The 17,390-nt window shown below is 44.1% G+C and overlaps 1 protein-coding gene and 1 long non-coding RNA gene across 3 annotated transcripts in view; one reads left to right on the forward strand and one right to left on the reverse strand.

Annotated features, from left to right (window-relative positions):
* The window catches only part of KCNQ5 (potassium voltage-gated channel subfamily Q member 5), a 286,898-nt gene extending 273,848 nt beyond the window's left edge, over positions 1-13,050 (reverse strand). The window contains exon 1 of the mRNA XM_065834714.2: positions 11,745-13,050. Within this exon, the coding sequence (XP_065690786.2) occupies positions 11,745-12,100 (356 nt within the window). The 5' untranslated portion in view covers positions 12,101-13,050. The remainder of the gene's footprint in view (positions 1-11,744) is intronic.
* On the forward strand, positions 11,447-15,535 carry LOC139827616 (uncharacterized). Of its 2 annotated transcripts, none has more exons than XR_011738466.1 (2): positions 11,447-11,667; positions 13,598-15,535. It is a non-coding gene; the product is annotated as an uncharacterized lncRNA (long non-coding RNA). The 2 variants fall into 2 exon arrangements; XR_011738467.1 differs by lacking the exon at positions 11,447-11,667 and adding an exon at positions 11,690-11,800.
* The last annotated feature ends 1,855 nt before the right edge of the window (positions 15,536-17,390 follow it).

Below are 17,390 nucleotides of genomic sequence, written 5' to 3' on the forward strand. Positions count from 1 at the left end.
ATTTTATCTTTCCAGATACAGATTGTATCTGAAATGTCACTGTACTGTCTCAATATATCCAAATTTTCAGTCACTATGTATTATACTAGTTAAGATTAACACCTAAACCTGGTTATAAAGGCATTCTAAAAGAATGCCATGACCTTTCATTGTGGTGAGGTAATTTACAGATATGGGGAGATGAAAAAATACTGCAGAGCAATATTATGCAAAGGATTTTTCCAAGTAAATACTTCTCTTCTGACACTTGCTGGTGTGATACTTTGCTTCAGTTTGGTACAGCTACTTCAATTCCAGCTTTCCTGTTAATGAAGAACAGCAATAACAACATTTAATCTAGTATTATGTTATTTTTAGATGTCTTCAATATTTTATGGATATCATTAACTCAACTATGGTTTCAAGGAGAAATTCTGTGGACAGGAATAAGACTGGCTGAATTCCTTCCTGCAGAAAAAGTCCCTGGGGATTATATTTGTCACCGAGCTAAAGGGTATTCAGAAGTACTAGAATTTCTGATGCACTTCCTCAGGTTTTCTTCCAAGTGTAGATGTAGCCATGCTGGTGGTCACAGACTGGGCTGCAGTGTGCTGACCCAACTGCATCCCTTCCCACCGAATGACCCGCAAGAGCAGCTAAAATGTGACTGAAGACCCAGCAAAGAGCGGACCCAGATGGGAATAAACCGGCTGAGGCTCAATCTCAGCAAGGAGATTTACATAAATATTTACCAAAGGAAAAGCGATCAGAAACACAACTGGGTAGTGAATAAAATGTTCACGTTGTAGTAAAAATATTACTGATAATTTCCTCAGGTCTGCACACAGGGTCAAGACCTCAATGGAAGAAAAACGTAAAAATCAATACCATGTTTTATTTATTCATAAATCAAATAAATTGATTCACTCTGGTACTTCAGCTTTCTCTCTAAAGAAAGCAGATAAAAGGGGGGAAATGTTAATTAAAAACATATTATTAATATAAGATGAACACATTTCTAACCTGAAAGTAATATCTAGTATCAGTCAGGTACTGTTACAGTCAAGTAGACATTCATAAATTCTCTTTCACCTGAATGATTTTGTTTCCACCACTCCTGCTCTGCAAATCCACAACTCTCTCTACGTAATATCTGCAAACAGCAAAATCTCATGCAGAGTGCCCACACACACATAATGTAGTAGTTTCAAAAGACTTCAGGATAGGCCTTCCTCTCTCCATAGAATTTATCAGGTATAACTTCAGAAACTTTAGAAACATGTATCTAATTCAGATGGGGTTTTACCATCATCCCTGACTGAAAGAGTTTTTACCAATGCTTAGTTGGATGATTTCTACTGATTACTATGTAAGTGCCCAAAACTATTAATAATACCACTAAAAAGTATGTCTACAAGCATTTTCAGATTGAAAATTTCTTGCAAAGAGTATTTATAATTCAAGATCATCACCTGCCTCATCACTGCCTACAGTAACCTCTCAATTCCCATACCCCAGCAATCAGATTATTTGCGGAAGCCAAATCACAAGTTCAGTCAGCAATTAGTGCAACCTCTGAGGAAGGCTAAGTTTTTTCCAGACAGTATCGCCAACCAACAAATGAAACCTACTGTTTCTAAGCTTAACGAGAAAGAAATATGTCAGTTTCAAACTGTTGTATGATATAAAAGTTTACAACACCTCCAGATGTCAGCAAAGCTGTTCCTCTTTTATGATAAATTCGGCTTCATCTTCAGCCTACAGATGCAGTCGGGACATCTCAAAAAGAGAAATATCCACTGATTAAATGACTAGCAATTGAATAAATAACTTGAGAGCATGCATACTTATTGCAACTAAATGACAGGTGCACAGGAAGTCAGCTAGAATGTCCTTGGAAAAAAAAAACACAACAACCAAAAAAACCACAAACAAACAAAAACCAAAACATGTAATTAACATTTCTAGCAGAAACAAGTAGGTGGGGGCAAAGGCATGAGAAAAGGAGATTGAAAGGAGGTTGTAGAGAGGTGGGTGTTGGTCTCTTCTCCCAAGTAACAAGCAATACGACAAGAGCAAATGGCCTCAAGTTTCACCAGGGGAGGTTTAGATTGGATATTAAGAAAAATTTATTCACGGAAAGGGTTGTCAGGTATTGGAACAGGCTGCCCAGGGAAGTGTTGGAGTCACCATCCCTGGAGGTGCTTAAAAGATGTGTAGATGTGGTGCTTAGGTTTATGGTTGGACTGAATGATCTCAAAGGTCTTTTCCAACATAAATGATTCTGTGATTCTAAGTTCTGCCTCCCAACTGCAATTCAGATGGCTCTGAGGGACAGGTCCAAGAAAAACCCTCCAACTCCCAGCACAGGCTCTTCTTTCCTCCCTATTTCACAAATACCTGCAAGTACATCATTCACAGGCTGCTTTGCATTTCCTGCCACCTCTACACATGCTTTTGCAGAGAGCAAGACTGCACTACTTCCTGTGGCAATGGTTCATCTGATGCTTGTGAAAAAAACCTGACTCTACAGGAAAGTATCAACTGCACAAAGACAAGAGCAGAAACAGAGATTTCTTTCCTCCTAATGATTTTAGAGACTACTTCTAGCCTCAGTCAGCATAACTTACTTGTACGTAAAAGAGTTTCTCAAGCTGCCTGATTTTCTGGCAACGTGGCAATGCCTCCTTCTCCAGTGCTGGGCCACCTGAAGGCAAGAGGACATCACCAGCCCACCAGCTCCGGCTGCAGCACGGACATCGCTCCAGCCTTGCCACACCAGCTCCAACTGAGCCATCACCTCTCATTCTCCAACGATGTGGAACTTTTGCCACTGAAAAGATGCACTTACTGATACAGACTTGTCTCCTGGGGAGACCCACCTACATTTCCAAACTCACTGCCAAGGATCAGAGGCCCTCCACCCCCACTACTTACAGAAATGCATCCAAACCAATATTTCATCTTAATTTTCCCACAAAAGGCCCTCTCAAGTATGTCAGGATCCTTATGTTTATTTAGAAAGGCCCCAGCAGCAACTTTTAAGTGCACTCCTGCCACGAGATCTTGGAAGAGGAAGATTTGTGCATTTGCTTCTAATGGGTAATTCGCAGATACCATGGTTATGGATGAGCTTAGACCGTATGAAGCAATTAAATTTAATGTCCTAGGAGAAGTTAGATGCTATTTCTGACTGAATGACCTCAAAAGGGTGTGTGCAAATCTTCTAATCTATGACAGTAGTGAACTAGGGAGGCATCTGAATGTGTTCAGGAGCATTTTTTTCCTCTCAAAGCAGAAAGTTTTTACTCTCTTGGTTTGGTTGTATTTGACTCCTGGCACCAGTCTGTTGCTACCATCTGATATCAGGTATGACTACAATAAAATAATTACAACTCCACAGAAATCTTGAAAGGTGTAATATGTTTGCTTTGTTGAACTAGGGAGTCTCAAAGCAAGAAGGAAGCCAAGACAAACAAGAATATATTGCTTAAATCAAGAAGTAGGCAGATAGAGAACTTCCTTTCTTCATTATTTCTAATCAGTTTAAGAGCATGATTCATTTGTTAAACTTCATTCTATACAAGTAGGGAGAAAGAAGTGAATTACCCATTGAATGCACAATACAATAATGAAAGGAAGCTGCAGGTACTCCATGTCTTTGAAAATCATTCACTCTTCAAAAAAATGCTTACATACGTATTTATATCCATCGCTGTCAAGGAAAATACATGCACTTACGTTTGAAGATTTTCTTGGGTGAAGGCCAAACAGAGAAATTTAGATATGTCTAGCAGGAGGACTGTGTCCACCTCTGAAGCACTGGACCAGACTGCATATATTAAGAAGTGATCACACAGTCTTTCAAGTAGAAGCCACTGCCTAAGACTACACTTCAGTGCCCAAAATGATGAACGTTTGCTGAGCTTCCTGTAACGCAATTACACTGCAGTTCAGACAGCTATCACAAGATAAATCTACTGCTCAACAGAAAATTGAAAATATTTCTTGATTAAGTGCAGCTGACCTGTAAGACAGCCTTTGAACTTTTAATTAATATCTTTAAAGGAAGTTTACTTTGCACATGAGCACAGCAACTGATTAAAATTATTTTGCAATTGACAAACTGTACAGCTGATGAATTTTCAACCTCAACTGACCTGTGGTGGCAATCCCTTGGGTAATCTACATCTGCTCTCTCACAGGAAATCCGTAAAGCAAACTTGAAAAAAATCTCTCAGAGAAAACAAGACAGGAGAAAAAAAGAGAGTTTCCCCAAACTCAGTATAGTTTACATAACACATATTTAGCAGTGAATTTCAATACACCAGCATTAATTAAACAGCCAAGAATGCATGCTCTGTTGTGTTGATGGTTTGCAAAGGGGAAAAGCAACACTTACTGTAACAATAAACATCTGCCTCATTAGGAAAAATGCAGCAAATGGTGTCTATTATGTACACATATTTAAGATTTTTCATTAGATAGTTTTATTTATGTTTTCTACTCCATCTTTTTTACCTGTGTGCAGAAGACTCGATTTTGCTTCAATTAAAATCAGTGGCAAATTCCATTAATTTTCATCAGACATCTATGGTGACATGGCACTACTGGAAATACGAACCATATAAAAATATTGAACACTTGGCACTTAAGTTATGCCTTTGAATTATGAAGAAATAATTACCTTACAACAATGAGTTTTATTTGCAATGGCAGGAGTTTAGATTGTCCAGGAATAAATGCTCTTCCTTCTACAAATTTTCTCCATAAAAATATTAATAAAGTTACAAGGTACTTTTCCTTTCCACTAAAACTATTACGAAAAATTTCACTGCATCTTAATGAGTATTGGTAAATATATTAACAATGTTTACTCTCGTTAATAGGAAAATCACTATTAATTATTAAATGATCATTGTTTTTCCATTTGGTTGGTGCTAGAAATTATTTGCAATTACTGCAAAAACATTACTTCAATTGTACTTTCACCCAATTCAGAAACTTAATTAAGCTACAAGCAACAACAGTAAAACAGGGTGAATAGCTATTAAAAATACAGTCAGATTTGGAGCATGGAAGGAGCATCAAGTTTGTGTAGATATAATTACTTTTATTTTTGCTTAAAAAAAAAAAAATCAAAGATCACAGCAAGCAGTACTGGGGAAAAAAAAAGCGTGTAGCTCATTAAGCTGTTGTCTAGAGCCTACTTGGAAAACCTGTCACACAAATACTGTTTCACAGGCAATTAAAATCTTTTTAAAATCTTCCCTGTATCCTCTAAAAGAACTACTCCTTTGAGACAGCACATATTTAATGCCACATTATGTGTTCATAGATCCTCTGACCCTTGGACAAAATCTGTAATTTGGGGCAACTTCTCTCACCATATGAGACCACAGAAAGTTCAGCAAGGGTCCCCACATCACACAAGGCACTCAATAAAGAAGACAAGAAACGTCATACCCAAGACTTGCACCCTAGGAAAAAGAGATGTAAGATAGGACTCTCACCCCCAAATATAATGCTAATTGCATGTTGTTTGCATGAGAGGAAAACATTACAGAAAAAAAAAAAAGATAATTCTAGATAAAGTTCTTAACTTACTTCTTGCTTTAAGGTGGAGAAAAGATGTAGAAAATGCTGCCTGCAAAGGCTGTACAATTGTTTAAAAATCTGAAACCCAAACAGTAACCTAAGATACTGTCCTCCTATACACAATTCCTAATTCCATTTGAGAAATAAACGTGGTGACAAATAGAAGAAAGGCCATGGGCATGAACATTCCCCAATCCAGGTCTTGGTGACCCTCTCCCAGATAAAGCCTCTTGTTCTCTTCTTTCTAGAAGGATGAGGACTAGTTTTGATTTTTATGGCAAATTAGTTGTTTCCCCTGGATCACCGCTCTTGAGGTCAGTACAAATGAGAAAACTTAGTAGACCAACCCTTTAAAGATAAAATGAGAAACAGTATTTTACTAAGGTAAGTATACATCACATGATAAACATTCCTGATACTTATCTACTGAAAATCCTGAGGTAGGTAATAGCTTTCCAACGAAAACCAAGTGAAAAAGAGACGCTAGATGTTATTTATTGACTGTGACAGGGCTCCAGAAGAGGACTGCTGTCCATGAACAACACCAGGAAAGAGAAGGAATGAAGCTCTGCTGACTATTTTATCTCCTTTGCCAACCACAGACAAAGTGCAAGTGGTTTTAAAGATTGCTGTACTTCCACTTCTGGCCAGTGCATAGTGACTGAACAGAAGAAAATACAAGACATGACTAAGAGAATTAAGAGAAAAGCAGAGATCTGCGTCTGGTGTAGAATAATCCCATGCATCCAAATAGGCTGGGAACCTGCTGTTCAGGCTGCAGCCCCACTGAAAAGGGTCTTGGTGTTCCTGTGGACACAGCAGGTTGAGGACAAGCCCATGAGTATGTCCTCATTGGATATAAGGCAAGCAGCATACAACCACATCAGAATGCGGCAGCAGGCTGAAGACAGTTATTTTTCTCCTCTACTCAACGTGGGCTCACACTATGTCACCTGGTTGTGCCCCCATCCCCAGGTGAACAGGGACATGCAGAAGCTGTAAGAGATGCAGGAGAGCAACCAAGAGAGTCAGGGGCCTTGACCTCATGTCTTACACGAGTTGAAGGAGCTGAGCTTGTTCAGTCTAGTAAGAGGGTGAGCTGACAGGTGACCTGGTAGCAGCCTACAGCTACTTGAAGGCAAATTACAAGGATACAGAAGTCAAATTCTTCTTGCTAGTGCCAGATGATACATAAAGGGGCAATGACCATAAACTGCTACTTGTGAGGTTCAGGCTGGCTCTCCCGTCCTTCCCTCCCTGTGCTAAAACCCCTCTGTTTTTAACAGGTGGGTGTTGCAGGCCTGCAGGTTACCCAGCAAAGCGGTTGGGAGCTCCATCCAGTGAAGTTTAAGACCTGTGTAGACAGAACTTGGCTGACACGACTGGGAAGAGAGTGTCTTCCAGCTGTACTGTGTGACTTCCAAAGCGCCCTTCCAAACAATGTTTAAATGAAAAATATGCACGCATATAGCATCACAAACTGCCTCAGATGCAGCAAACCACTGCAGATTTATACTGAAGTGCAACTAGATATCCACTGTCATTCACTATCAGGTCCTGAAAGAAAACGCCTACTAAAGCTTAGCTGTTAAAGAGTTTCAAATTTTTACCTCCTTAGTACCCAAGAAGATTTGCTTTTCCATATGATTTATGTTGTCAATGCTATTATTTGTTATTTGTAAATATCAAGCTATTCTTTTTATAGCATATAAAAATATATTGCTACCCTAAAAACTTCAGACCCTGACTCTGAAATGGTGCTTGGAAAGATGAAAGCCATAAACCTACCCAGAGAGCATCCAGAACTAGTTCATTAGATGCCTTGAGATAGATAAAATACAGAGATAAAAGAATTTCTCCTACTTTCTGATAGTAGGACAAAAGGCAAGTATTGAGGCTGGTGCACATTATTGCTTTTTAATCAGAATGCAGAATCTCCGTAATTATACAAATGGCACCCTATGATGCAGCGCTGTTAGCTCACATGCAAAGACTCTGCTGTTCATCTGATCATTAGTAAGCAATGTCCTTTCCAGCAGATCTGGAAAACTAAAATAGCTGGTTAAATCTTTGATGGCATTGTTATATATATATATTTTTTTTTCAGAAATATTTTTTCAGCCTTTTTCCGTCAATAATGTAAAGGACAAGAAGAACATCAGACAGGCTCTTAAATTCACCTAGCACTGTATCTTATCTCCAGCAGTGGCCAACAGAGGATGCCCGTGGAAACCTATCAGTACAGGTCATGCAAAGTGATACTGCCCTTGTGCACCCATCCAGCCCTGCGATTTGTGATTCAGAAGCTTCCAGAGCAAAAGGTGGTGGCTTTGTAAAGAGAAGGACATCTCCACAAAAAAAAATGTTAAGAGTTTTGCGTGGAATATATTACAAAGAAGTCAGCAAAAATCAGAAACTTTATTATTCCTGAAATAAATCCAACATGTTAAATTGGGAAACTGGTGCAACTAATTATATTCTGCCACTATAAACAGTATCAGAAAGTAGTATTTTTTTCTGAACTTCTCAAGCTGTATCTTCTTCAGAATGTCAGTTAAGAATAAAAATAATACAAAAACCTTATGACAACTGGAGATGAAACCCAGAGTTAAATTTGCAACAAATCTGGAATTCCCCTTTGATCATTATAAGGCAATGTCTACACATTTTTATCAAACCAAACAACCCAAAATAATTTAAATAAACAACAACAGCAACAACAGAAAGAAACCCTATTTCATCCCAAGACAATGCTTTTGAAAAGTTACAATATCGCAGCAATTTAATGTAGATGTGCGCACGTTAAGTATGCACATGCTCCATGTGTAGGTGATGTGGTGTGGCATAAATATTTTACTAGCAGGAGTTTAAGTTACTGACTCATTACTCACAAATGGTACGAATGTTCTTTTCTGATTTCATAAGTGTTCATACTGTTGGTGTTCCTGAATGACTAAGAACAGAAGACTGTGGTATCTGAAATGCAGTTATTTCAAAAACTTGATGTAAAGACCTTAGATTTTTAATTTGGGCCTCCACATAAAGAACTACTGAGGTACACAAGAAGGAGCCAAGAAACGTAATTTATGGAGCTACTCCCCAGAACAACTATGCTGAAATCAACATCCTTTGCTCAAGAGTAAATCCTTCCTCTAGTAGCAGAAGTTTGCAGAACATCTGTCTGTTTCAGCATTTTGCAAGTTTATACTTAGAAATAAACTAACCAATTGACTTCTGAATGTAGGTCACAACACTCATTCCTCAGGTGGCTGGCCTATTTTTCTGTCTTACTTGAAAGGGCAAAAAGAAAAAAAAAAAAGAAGAACCAACTGTGCATAACTCTCATCTCTGTTTTTCCCTATGGAAATGAGAAATTGAAATATCAATGCAAGGATGACTTCTTATTTGTAACTGGCGCTTAATTCCACACTTCTTATTTCAAAAACAAACAGGCAAACCTAAGTAAACTTCTAGATGGAAAACTTCAAATTGAAACTCTGAAACCAACCTTGTGTTATTTTAACCTGCATATCAGAGTGAGTCTCATTTCAGGAGACCAGTGATCTACACAGAAGGACTCACACCAGACAGCCCATTCCTATAACGGAAATAGTGCAGAGCTATAACAGGCTCTATTGCAGTCAAGAATAGCTTAGCAGAGGTAGAAGCAGACATCTCATCCATGTACTTAGTAATGTCTTTGCAACTCTAAGATACTTGTCTGCTCTAAGACTTCTTTTCAAGCAGTTGTGTTTTGTTTTGCTTCAGTTCTGTTCTGTAATAAAGTATATTTTCCAAGATGCAATTGTATTTGATCAGGTGGCTGGAAAAAATTGAGCCTGAAACACCAAAAATATTAACCAAATCTCTGGCAGCCATTAAATCAGAATTATATAAATACATTAAAGTAATTTATAGACTGGCAATGGGAATGGCTGTCAAATTGAAATCCGATGGAACTTCAAATGCACCTTAAACACTGTAGCAGTGACAGATCGTTAAAGGTAATATTATTACTAGGTGCCTTTATATCACAGTAATGTTTCAAGCTCTTTCGCACAGATCTGCTCAGATAAAAGATATAATGTTGGCATTTACAGCTGCCAAAATTGCCATTTGCAATTAAAAATTAAAACTGGCACTCTTTCTATGTAGGCAATTATCTAAACGCAGCTGGCAATCTTCCTTGTTTACAGTGCTGCTGTGTCATGACTTCACTCTGTTTGGAAATTTACATTTTTTTTTAGGTTTAAACTTCTCAACTGTATTTCCAACTTGAACTTTACCTGTTTTAATTATTTTCATCATGATCTCAAAGAGAAGAGTCCAAAACTACAGTTTACAGGTTTTGCATAGCAACTTCAGGCACTGCAGCAAGATAATTTCTAGTAAATACTTGGTGATTCTCACAACACTAATTTACATCCATCTACACCGCAGGATAACACCTAGAAGAACCCAAACAGGAAAATGTACCAAATAAACACCCTCCAAGAAGAAAGTTCAAGCTCTAAGAGTTTACTTTCGCAGTAAAACAGAGAGAATTGGCAGACCTTCTAAGTGGAGGAAAATCCTTTTAGTGAATGAAATTTACCATAAAGTACGTTTCTGTTGTTTGTTATCTATAGCAATTTTGATCTACTAAATAAATCTATACACGAAGTATCCTATTAATAAGACTGCCATGTTTTTGTCAAAGTATGTTTTCACTTATAAAAACTTCTATTAGAGTAGGATTTGGGGATTCCCCCGCTGCTGGGAGAGAAGCACTCTTTATGCTATCAAACAGCTTTGAGGGAACAGTTGCTTTTTTACTGAAGCTGCTGTAACCACTAGCTGGATTCCAGCAACGACCATGGGAATGTATTTACCTACAGCATATCAGTTAAATATTCTGATTTATTTATGATACATTTTCTGCAGCCTAACACAGAAATACGTTGTATTATATCCCAAATACAGTAATACCTATCATCCTTCTTCTTCATTACACCTTTTTCATCTAGGACTATGATCCAGGGCAATGACGCTTCACCAGCTTCACCATCTAGCTCAGCCATCCAAAATGCTTTTGAGTCAGGCCTTTCCCCTAATATTACCAAAACCGGTAAAAATAGGGGACTGCTAATGAATTAAGGAACACCACTGACCCTGGGGAGCAGTTACAGCCTCAGGTCGCCCTCACACAGCTCTCCCAAGCCAGTCTCTGTAAGTAAAGCAGCACAAGTTTCGCAGCGCGGTGACAGTACCGCTCTCCACAGAGCGATGTGACGGGACGCGTATTTTAGTCACCGGCTCTTGCAGAATGTGAGCGCGACAGGAAGAGTCGCTCGCTAAAAGAAAAAGCGCAGAAATGACAAGACACCGGAGGGGCGAAGCGAGCGGGGCCGCCAGTACAGGAGCCGCTCCCTTCGCCGGGGGCGGCCCCGGCGCTGCCAGCGGCAGGTGGGCGCACTCGGGTCGCCGCATCCCGCGCCGAGCACACGCGTGGGACGGCAGCGCGGCCCACGCCACCACCCGCACTCCCCCCGCCGGGGCGGAAACCACGAGCGCTCGGGAAACACGCGGGAGGAAGAAACACGCCGTGCCGCTCCACGGCGCTAACTTTTCAAACCGCGCAGCAAAACGCTCGGCGGAGTTACCGCCGCTGCCGCGGGGAAAGTCGGCGGACGGACGGCACTCCTCGCCCCGTCTAACTCCGGGGTCGCCGAGGCGGCCGCTGCGGGAGCGCCGCGCAATCCTCCGCGTAACGCCACGCGCAATCTGGCGGCCTCAAACGCTTGGGAGACAAGCGAGGGTGTGCTCCCCCTCCGTGCTCTTCTGCGGCCCTTTCTGTTGGCTGAACCGAGCCTCTCCCTTCCATCACCTCCCACCGAGATCTGCGCGGATTTTCAGTCGCCCGCGGAGCGTCGCGCTGCAGGTGGCAGCGGCAACCCCGCCTCCGCAGGTGCCTCCCGGGCACCTGAGGCGCGACTCGCGGGGGGAATTGTCCTCCCCGTGGACCAGCCGACGGCCGCGGAGCGATGCTCGGGGAGCGGAGGGGGAGGAGGGAGGTGCACGCGGTGAGGAAGCGGCTCTGGCCGGGGACAGGTGCGGGCGGCGACCCGGGGGACGGGCGGGACGTGACGGGACAGGAGGAGAAGAGAGGAGAGAGGGTCGGTACTCACACGAAGGCGTGGTAGACGAAGGCCCATCCGCGGGGCCGCTCCAGCACGTTGTACAGGTAGTTCTGCAGCCGGCGGTACTTGGCGTTCCTGCGGCAGCTCGGGCCGCTGCTGTACGACAGCGGCTTCCCCAGCAGACTCATGCGGGCGCCGTGCTTCCCGCGGCGGCTCTCCCGCAGCCCGGCGGGGGCGGCCGCGCCGCCGGTGCCCAGGAGCAGCAGGCCGTCGCCGCGGGCCGACCCGCTCGCCAGCGCCCTGCCCCGGCCCGACTCCACATCCTTCATGCCCGCCGTCGCGCCGCTCTTCATCCAGAGCCCCGCGGAGCCGCCCTCCTCCCCGCCGCCGTGGTTGCGGGGCATGGCATCACCCCGGGCGCCGGGGCGAGCGCCGGGGCCGCGACGGAGCAGGGCGCAGGCGGCAGCGGCCAGGCACCCCGCGGCGGCGGCCCGCAGGAGGCAGCGGGGGCCGAGGGTCTCCGGGCGGCGCCCGCGGGGTGCGGAGGCGCGGGCCACTTTGGGCGCCCGGCGCGGCGGGCCGGGCTGCGGCAGTTTCGCGGGGGCCCCGGCGAGGGAGCGGGCGCCCCCCCGGGCGCACTCTCCTCCCGGGCGGCGGGGTCCCGCCGCCGGCCCCCGTAGCGCCGCCCGGCGTGGCTTCGCGGCCCGGGACGGGGCGGTTGGAGGGCAGCTCCGTGCAGCTCCGGCGGAGAGGCCGCGAGGGCGCCGGGCCGCGGCTCGGCGGTGCCTTTCGCCGCCCGCTCCCTCGCTGCCTCCCGCGGCACTTGGCCCTGCCGGGCCGTGCAAGCTGTTGCTCTCGTTCCCAGCGGCGGAGAAACTCGGCAAGAAAGGCGGGCCGGCGGGGGTAGGCAGCGGCCGCGCTGCCGGGCGCCTTCGCGTCCCGGGGCGCAAGCGGCAGAGGCAGTGGCGGTGCCCGCGGCGGGGCGGGCGGCAAGCGGCTGGCGGGACGCGGCGCCCGCGGGCTAGGCGCGCTCCCGGGAAATGTCCATTTAAGTCCGAGAAAGTAACAAAACTGCCGCAAGACTCAGCGGCGGCAGCGCGGGGGAAGCTCGGCTGGCGGTGGGACCCCGCTGCGGGCGGGGAGGGTGGCCGGCCCGGGCGGGGCAGCGTAGTCGAGCCGCCGGGTGTCCCCCCGGAGGGGCGGCGCAGCCCGGCACGCCGCTCCGGCGCTTCCGCCGTGCTCCGGCCCCGTGCGGCGGCGAGCAAGCGAATCCCAGCGGCGGCGGGGGCTGCTGTGCCTGCGGGCTCCCCCCTAGTCCTCAGGAGCTCCGGCGCGGTGCGGCCGGAGAGCAGCGGTGCCGCCGCTCAATGCCCGAGCTGCGCCGAGAAAACAAAGCTCCCCCTGCCGAGAGCGGGCCTTTAACTCCCCGCCGCATCAAGGTGTGCTTGCGTTAAAAAAAAAATCCACCCCTCCACGCCGCAGGCGCGGTCGCTCCGCGCCTCCCCGCCCGGAGCTGGGGGCAGCTGCGGCCACTTGGCCGCCGTTTGTTGCCGGTGTTCGGCGGTCGACCCCGGTGCTGCTTCGCAGTCCCGCTCCCCGCGCTGCCCGCTGCGGGCAGCTGTGCCAACCGTGCCGCTGCCCGGGGCTCGGCGGCACCCACCGCCCCCGGGGGACGCCTTGGGAGCCCCGGGCTGGCCGGGGGAGAAGGCGAGCCGCCACCCGGGCATTCAGCACCCACTGAAAAATAGCTGCGTGTCACTGGCCTTGCAGCCTGAACACATCAATGTGAAAATGTGACGCTAACTCCTGAACGGTTAATTAAGAGAATGTGGACACTAACGTTATAAGAAAGTCAATAGAGGCATTCAGAAAATAAATTTTCGGGTTTTCTCCTCATACAGGCTAGTTGAAGGCCAGGCTCTCAAGCCTTTGATCAACACACCATCATCTCCCAACTTCCAGAAAAGAAGTAAGCAGTGAAATAGGTGTCATATTCTGGCCATGGACGTTAACTTGTGCCTGTACTAAAACATAGAAACATCAACAGTACTAATTTACTGCAACCGTGTCTCCAGAGCCATTCAATCAGCTATCTCTAAATACAGAGCTTAATCTTCTTCCTTTCTTCACTGCACTTCCTCCTCCACTGTAGGCGGCTTCAAACAGGAACTTTCTAACATGTGAACCGCAGTGGCCACTCACGCTCCTGATAAGTGATGGCAGAAACAGCACACATGTCAAAACAGATGTTAAGTAGTTGATACAAGTATCCACAGCAACGCCATTAATATTAAAGCTTTCCAGTGGCACATATCTACTCTGCTTTGAATTGTAAATTGAGTTAGTTAATCCTTCATTTACTACTTGTTTGCATTTCCCTGGTTTGATATGCAAGTGTTTATACTCTTCATTTTTCTCATGCTTATATAGTCGTTTACAGCTGAAGATGTATATAGCATGCCGTTCACCTCAGCTGGGCCTCTGGAACTATGCTTAGATTTATACTCCATTGGCGTAAGTCACTTGAGTAAAATATTTGAGTGTTGGTACTCAAGTTCCAGAAAGGCAACCTGTGCCATTCAACTGGGAGCGTGTAGTCCAGCCTACTCAGTAAGGCCTCTGTCCCACAAGCGCCCACCCCCAAGCTTGTCTGATGGCCGTGGGTGGGCAATGGCAGCAGAACTACACGCATGCAACACTGTTGATAGGATTGAGGCTTTAAACTGGGGATTTGGACAATAAACTATGAAAATTACGGAAGTCCTGTTCCTGATGTACTTTTTGTGATCTACTAAGAAATATTGTTATAATTCTGTGCCCTCTAGTGGTGCTTAAAATCATCTATTAATTTAAATAATAGTAAGGAAAGCAGTCTGTGAGCACAGATAGTATGGGCCAATGTTGAAATGTAGCCGTAGATGCCAGGACAGCTAGAAGCAAACAAAAGTAATACTCTTAATGATGATTTAAGTATTTTACCATGTGTGAACAGAAGTATTTTTCCATTTACTATCTTTCATTAAATAATGCTTTAAAAAGTATGTATTACGAGAAGAGACTGATGGTAATTAATCTAATCTCTACATGTTAGTATGTCAGATAACCAGGGCATGATGCACTGGTTGAATGCGAAGTAGATCATTAGCACCCAGGTGACTGCCTGCCCTGTACCAGGCAGAGAGGCTGTGCTATGTAAAAAATCTACTCCTCCCCGAAGTACTTATTGCAAAATACAGATCTGCATTTATACGACATCAAATTCCCCTGATGTTTTGGCTTTTGACTATATAATACTTACAGAGATGAGTCGTGTGAAATTCTAGCACGTCCACATGGTCCAAGGTCACCTTGGGTTCAGGTGTCAGTAAGTGGATCTACTTGACGAAATCTCCAAGGCAAGAACATCCCAAGGAATCTTGACTTCTCCAGGCTGTAGGTACAGTATATCCCACCTGCACGTGGGACAAGGAAAATGGGACGCTAAAGTGCAGCTGGGGAGTCACCATTACTGTGCTTTATGCCAAATGCAAACAACATATTTTTCCAAAATTGTAAATGATGGTTTTTAAGATTTCATTGCATTATTCTATGTGTATACATCATATGTTATATATCCCAACTTGTGAAAGGATCAGGTGATGCGTATAATCTTTTCTGATCAGGAACAAAATGTGACATATGTTTGGGATTTTCAGGGTTTTGATTCCCATGTGTTGATTCTGATGTGTTGTCTTAAATCAGTGTTTTGGGGTTCCATTTTATTAAAAGAGAGGAAATTATTTAAAGATCAGTGATATTTCCTTACTCCCATATTAATAATAAAATGTGTTTTTGCGACAGCTGGTTAATAACCTTTTTTGTGTTACATAATATGGCAAGGTACCATGTACCAGTTTTGCATCTCTTTGTAAGATTTTTACCTTTCTGCCTAATTATTTGGAGATGCACATAGATATTCTTGGTACCAAGCATCCAAGAATCAGGAATAAGTTTTCAAAGCACTTATGTGTTAGGAACAATTAATTTGCTTTGTGGACCTGTTGTATGGCCTGTAACAAATGGTACACGTCTCCAGTTTGGGCATCACTATTGCATAATAAATCATTAGCAAAGATGTCAGATGAGGTGAAGACAATGCTAGGATTTGTGTTACAAGATGATTAGTCAGTGCATGTTAACATGTTAGCAGCTGTATCAGGGCTCTGATAGTAACATTCCAAAATGTTGGAATTTTTTATATTTTACATTAATACTCCAAGATGTTGGAATATTTTCCTGCAAGCTTTTTTCACCTTAATGAAAGAAGACTGTCAGTAGCACAAGGTATTCATGCACTGAACACAGCAGAGAGAAATGCCCAACCTTCCCATTGCATTCTTCATGAGATCCCTTAACCTCGAACTTGAGGGAGTACTTTCAAAAGTAATTTAGTTTTGATATCCATTTTATGTGTTGACCCTGCTGTTAGACTACTGCAAGGTCACTAACTCTGAGGAAGACTTGTCTCCACAAAGAACTGTCCTGAGACCAGACTTTCCTTCCAAGTAGACCGTGATTGGCACTGACAATCACTCTGGGTTGCTACCAGCACAGGCTAAATTTTAATCGGAATACAAGATGTGAATTGTTCATTTGTGGTACCTGTTCCTCCTTGGCTGGCGGTATGCTGCAAATGTTTCTGCCTGCTTCTTACATCTGTAAAAAACAGGTTCAGTTCCCAAAATGTTTCTGGTGGGCCCCCTCTTCTACCAGTATGGGTTTGCTCTGGCCCAGCTAGAGGAACTCTTTGGCCTCTTCTCCTTGCCTGGTCCAGATCAACAGCAGAAATTCCTTGCCTTGCTTCTGTGCTGTCTGGCTGTCCCAGCAAAATGTTCATTTTGCTTCATGACATCTTGTATTTCCTCTCACTCATCAGATATTCATCCCTGATAAGAGAATTAATTGATTCTGTTGATTCCTACTTAACTAAATATCTAAACATCACTCTCCGTTAATAAGACATGCCTCTCTGTAAAGTCATTGTGAGACCCTGATGCTTTCTCTCTTAAATGGCTCTTCTGTTCATGTCTTCTACTTTTTCTTTCATTTGCTGGTGGGTTTTTGTTTGTTTGTTTAGTGGGGTTTCCTTTGTTGTTTGTTTGTTTTTACTATTTTGTGGTGCTTTTCTTCCTTCCTTCCTATGTCTCGTCCCTCTGTGATTCAAGGATCTGGACTCCTGTCTGGTGACAAAACAAGACCATAGGTCCTGAATGATGCCAACTGTGCCTCAGATGCTGGGCCTGCACCAAAAACCATTCCCACTCTCTAATCTAGTGAAAATAAAGCATTTGACCATTAAAAAAACCCCACAGGAGTCTATATTGAGAATTGCAGAGCAGTTTACCATACAGGAGCTGGGAATATAATATAGAATAGAATATGACATTTTTCAGATAGAAAGGTTTCATTTCTCAAAATATTTAGATTTTCAAAATCATATTCCCCCAAACACCTAGAAGTTTTGGAGAAAACATGCCAATCAAAAATGTTAGTGTGTAATGCAGTCTTTTGTAGCCAAACACAGTTTCTAAATAAGAACAAAGATCCTGGGGATATTGTCTTCCAAACTGCTTGTTTTCAAGGAGAGGATTGCAATTTGGTTTGCTTGCCAGTCAGCTGTTCCTTCGAGCAGCCATGCTAACAATCCACAGCAGA

The sequence above is a fragment of the Patagioenas fasciata genome, chromosome 3 (genome assembly GCF_037038585.1).
Source record: "Patagioenas fasciata isolate bPatFas1 chromosome 3, bPatFas1.hap1, whole genome shotgun sequence".
Taxonomy (NCBI): domain Eukaryota; kingdom Metazoa; phylum Chordata; class Aves; order Columbiformes; family Columbidae; genus Patagioenas; species Patagioenas fasciata.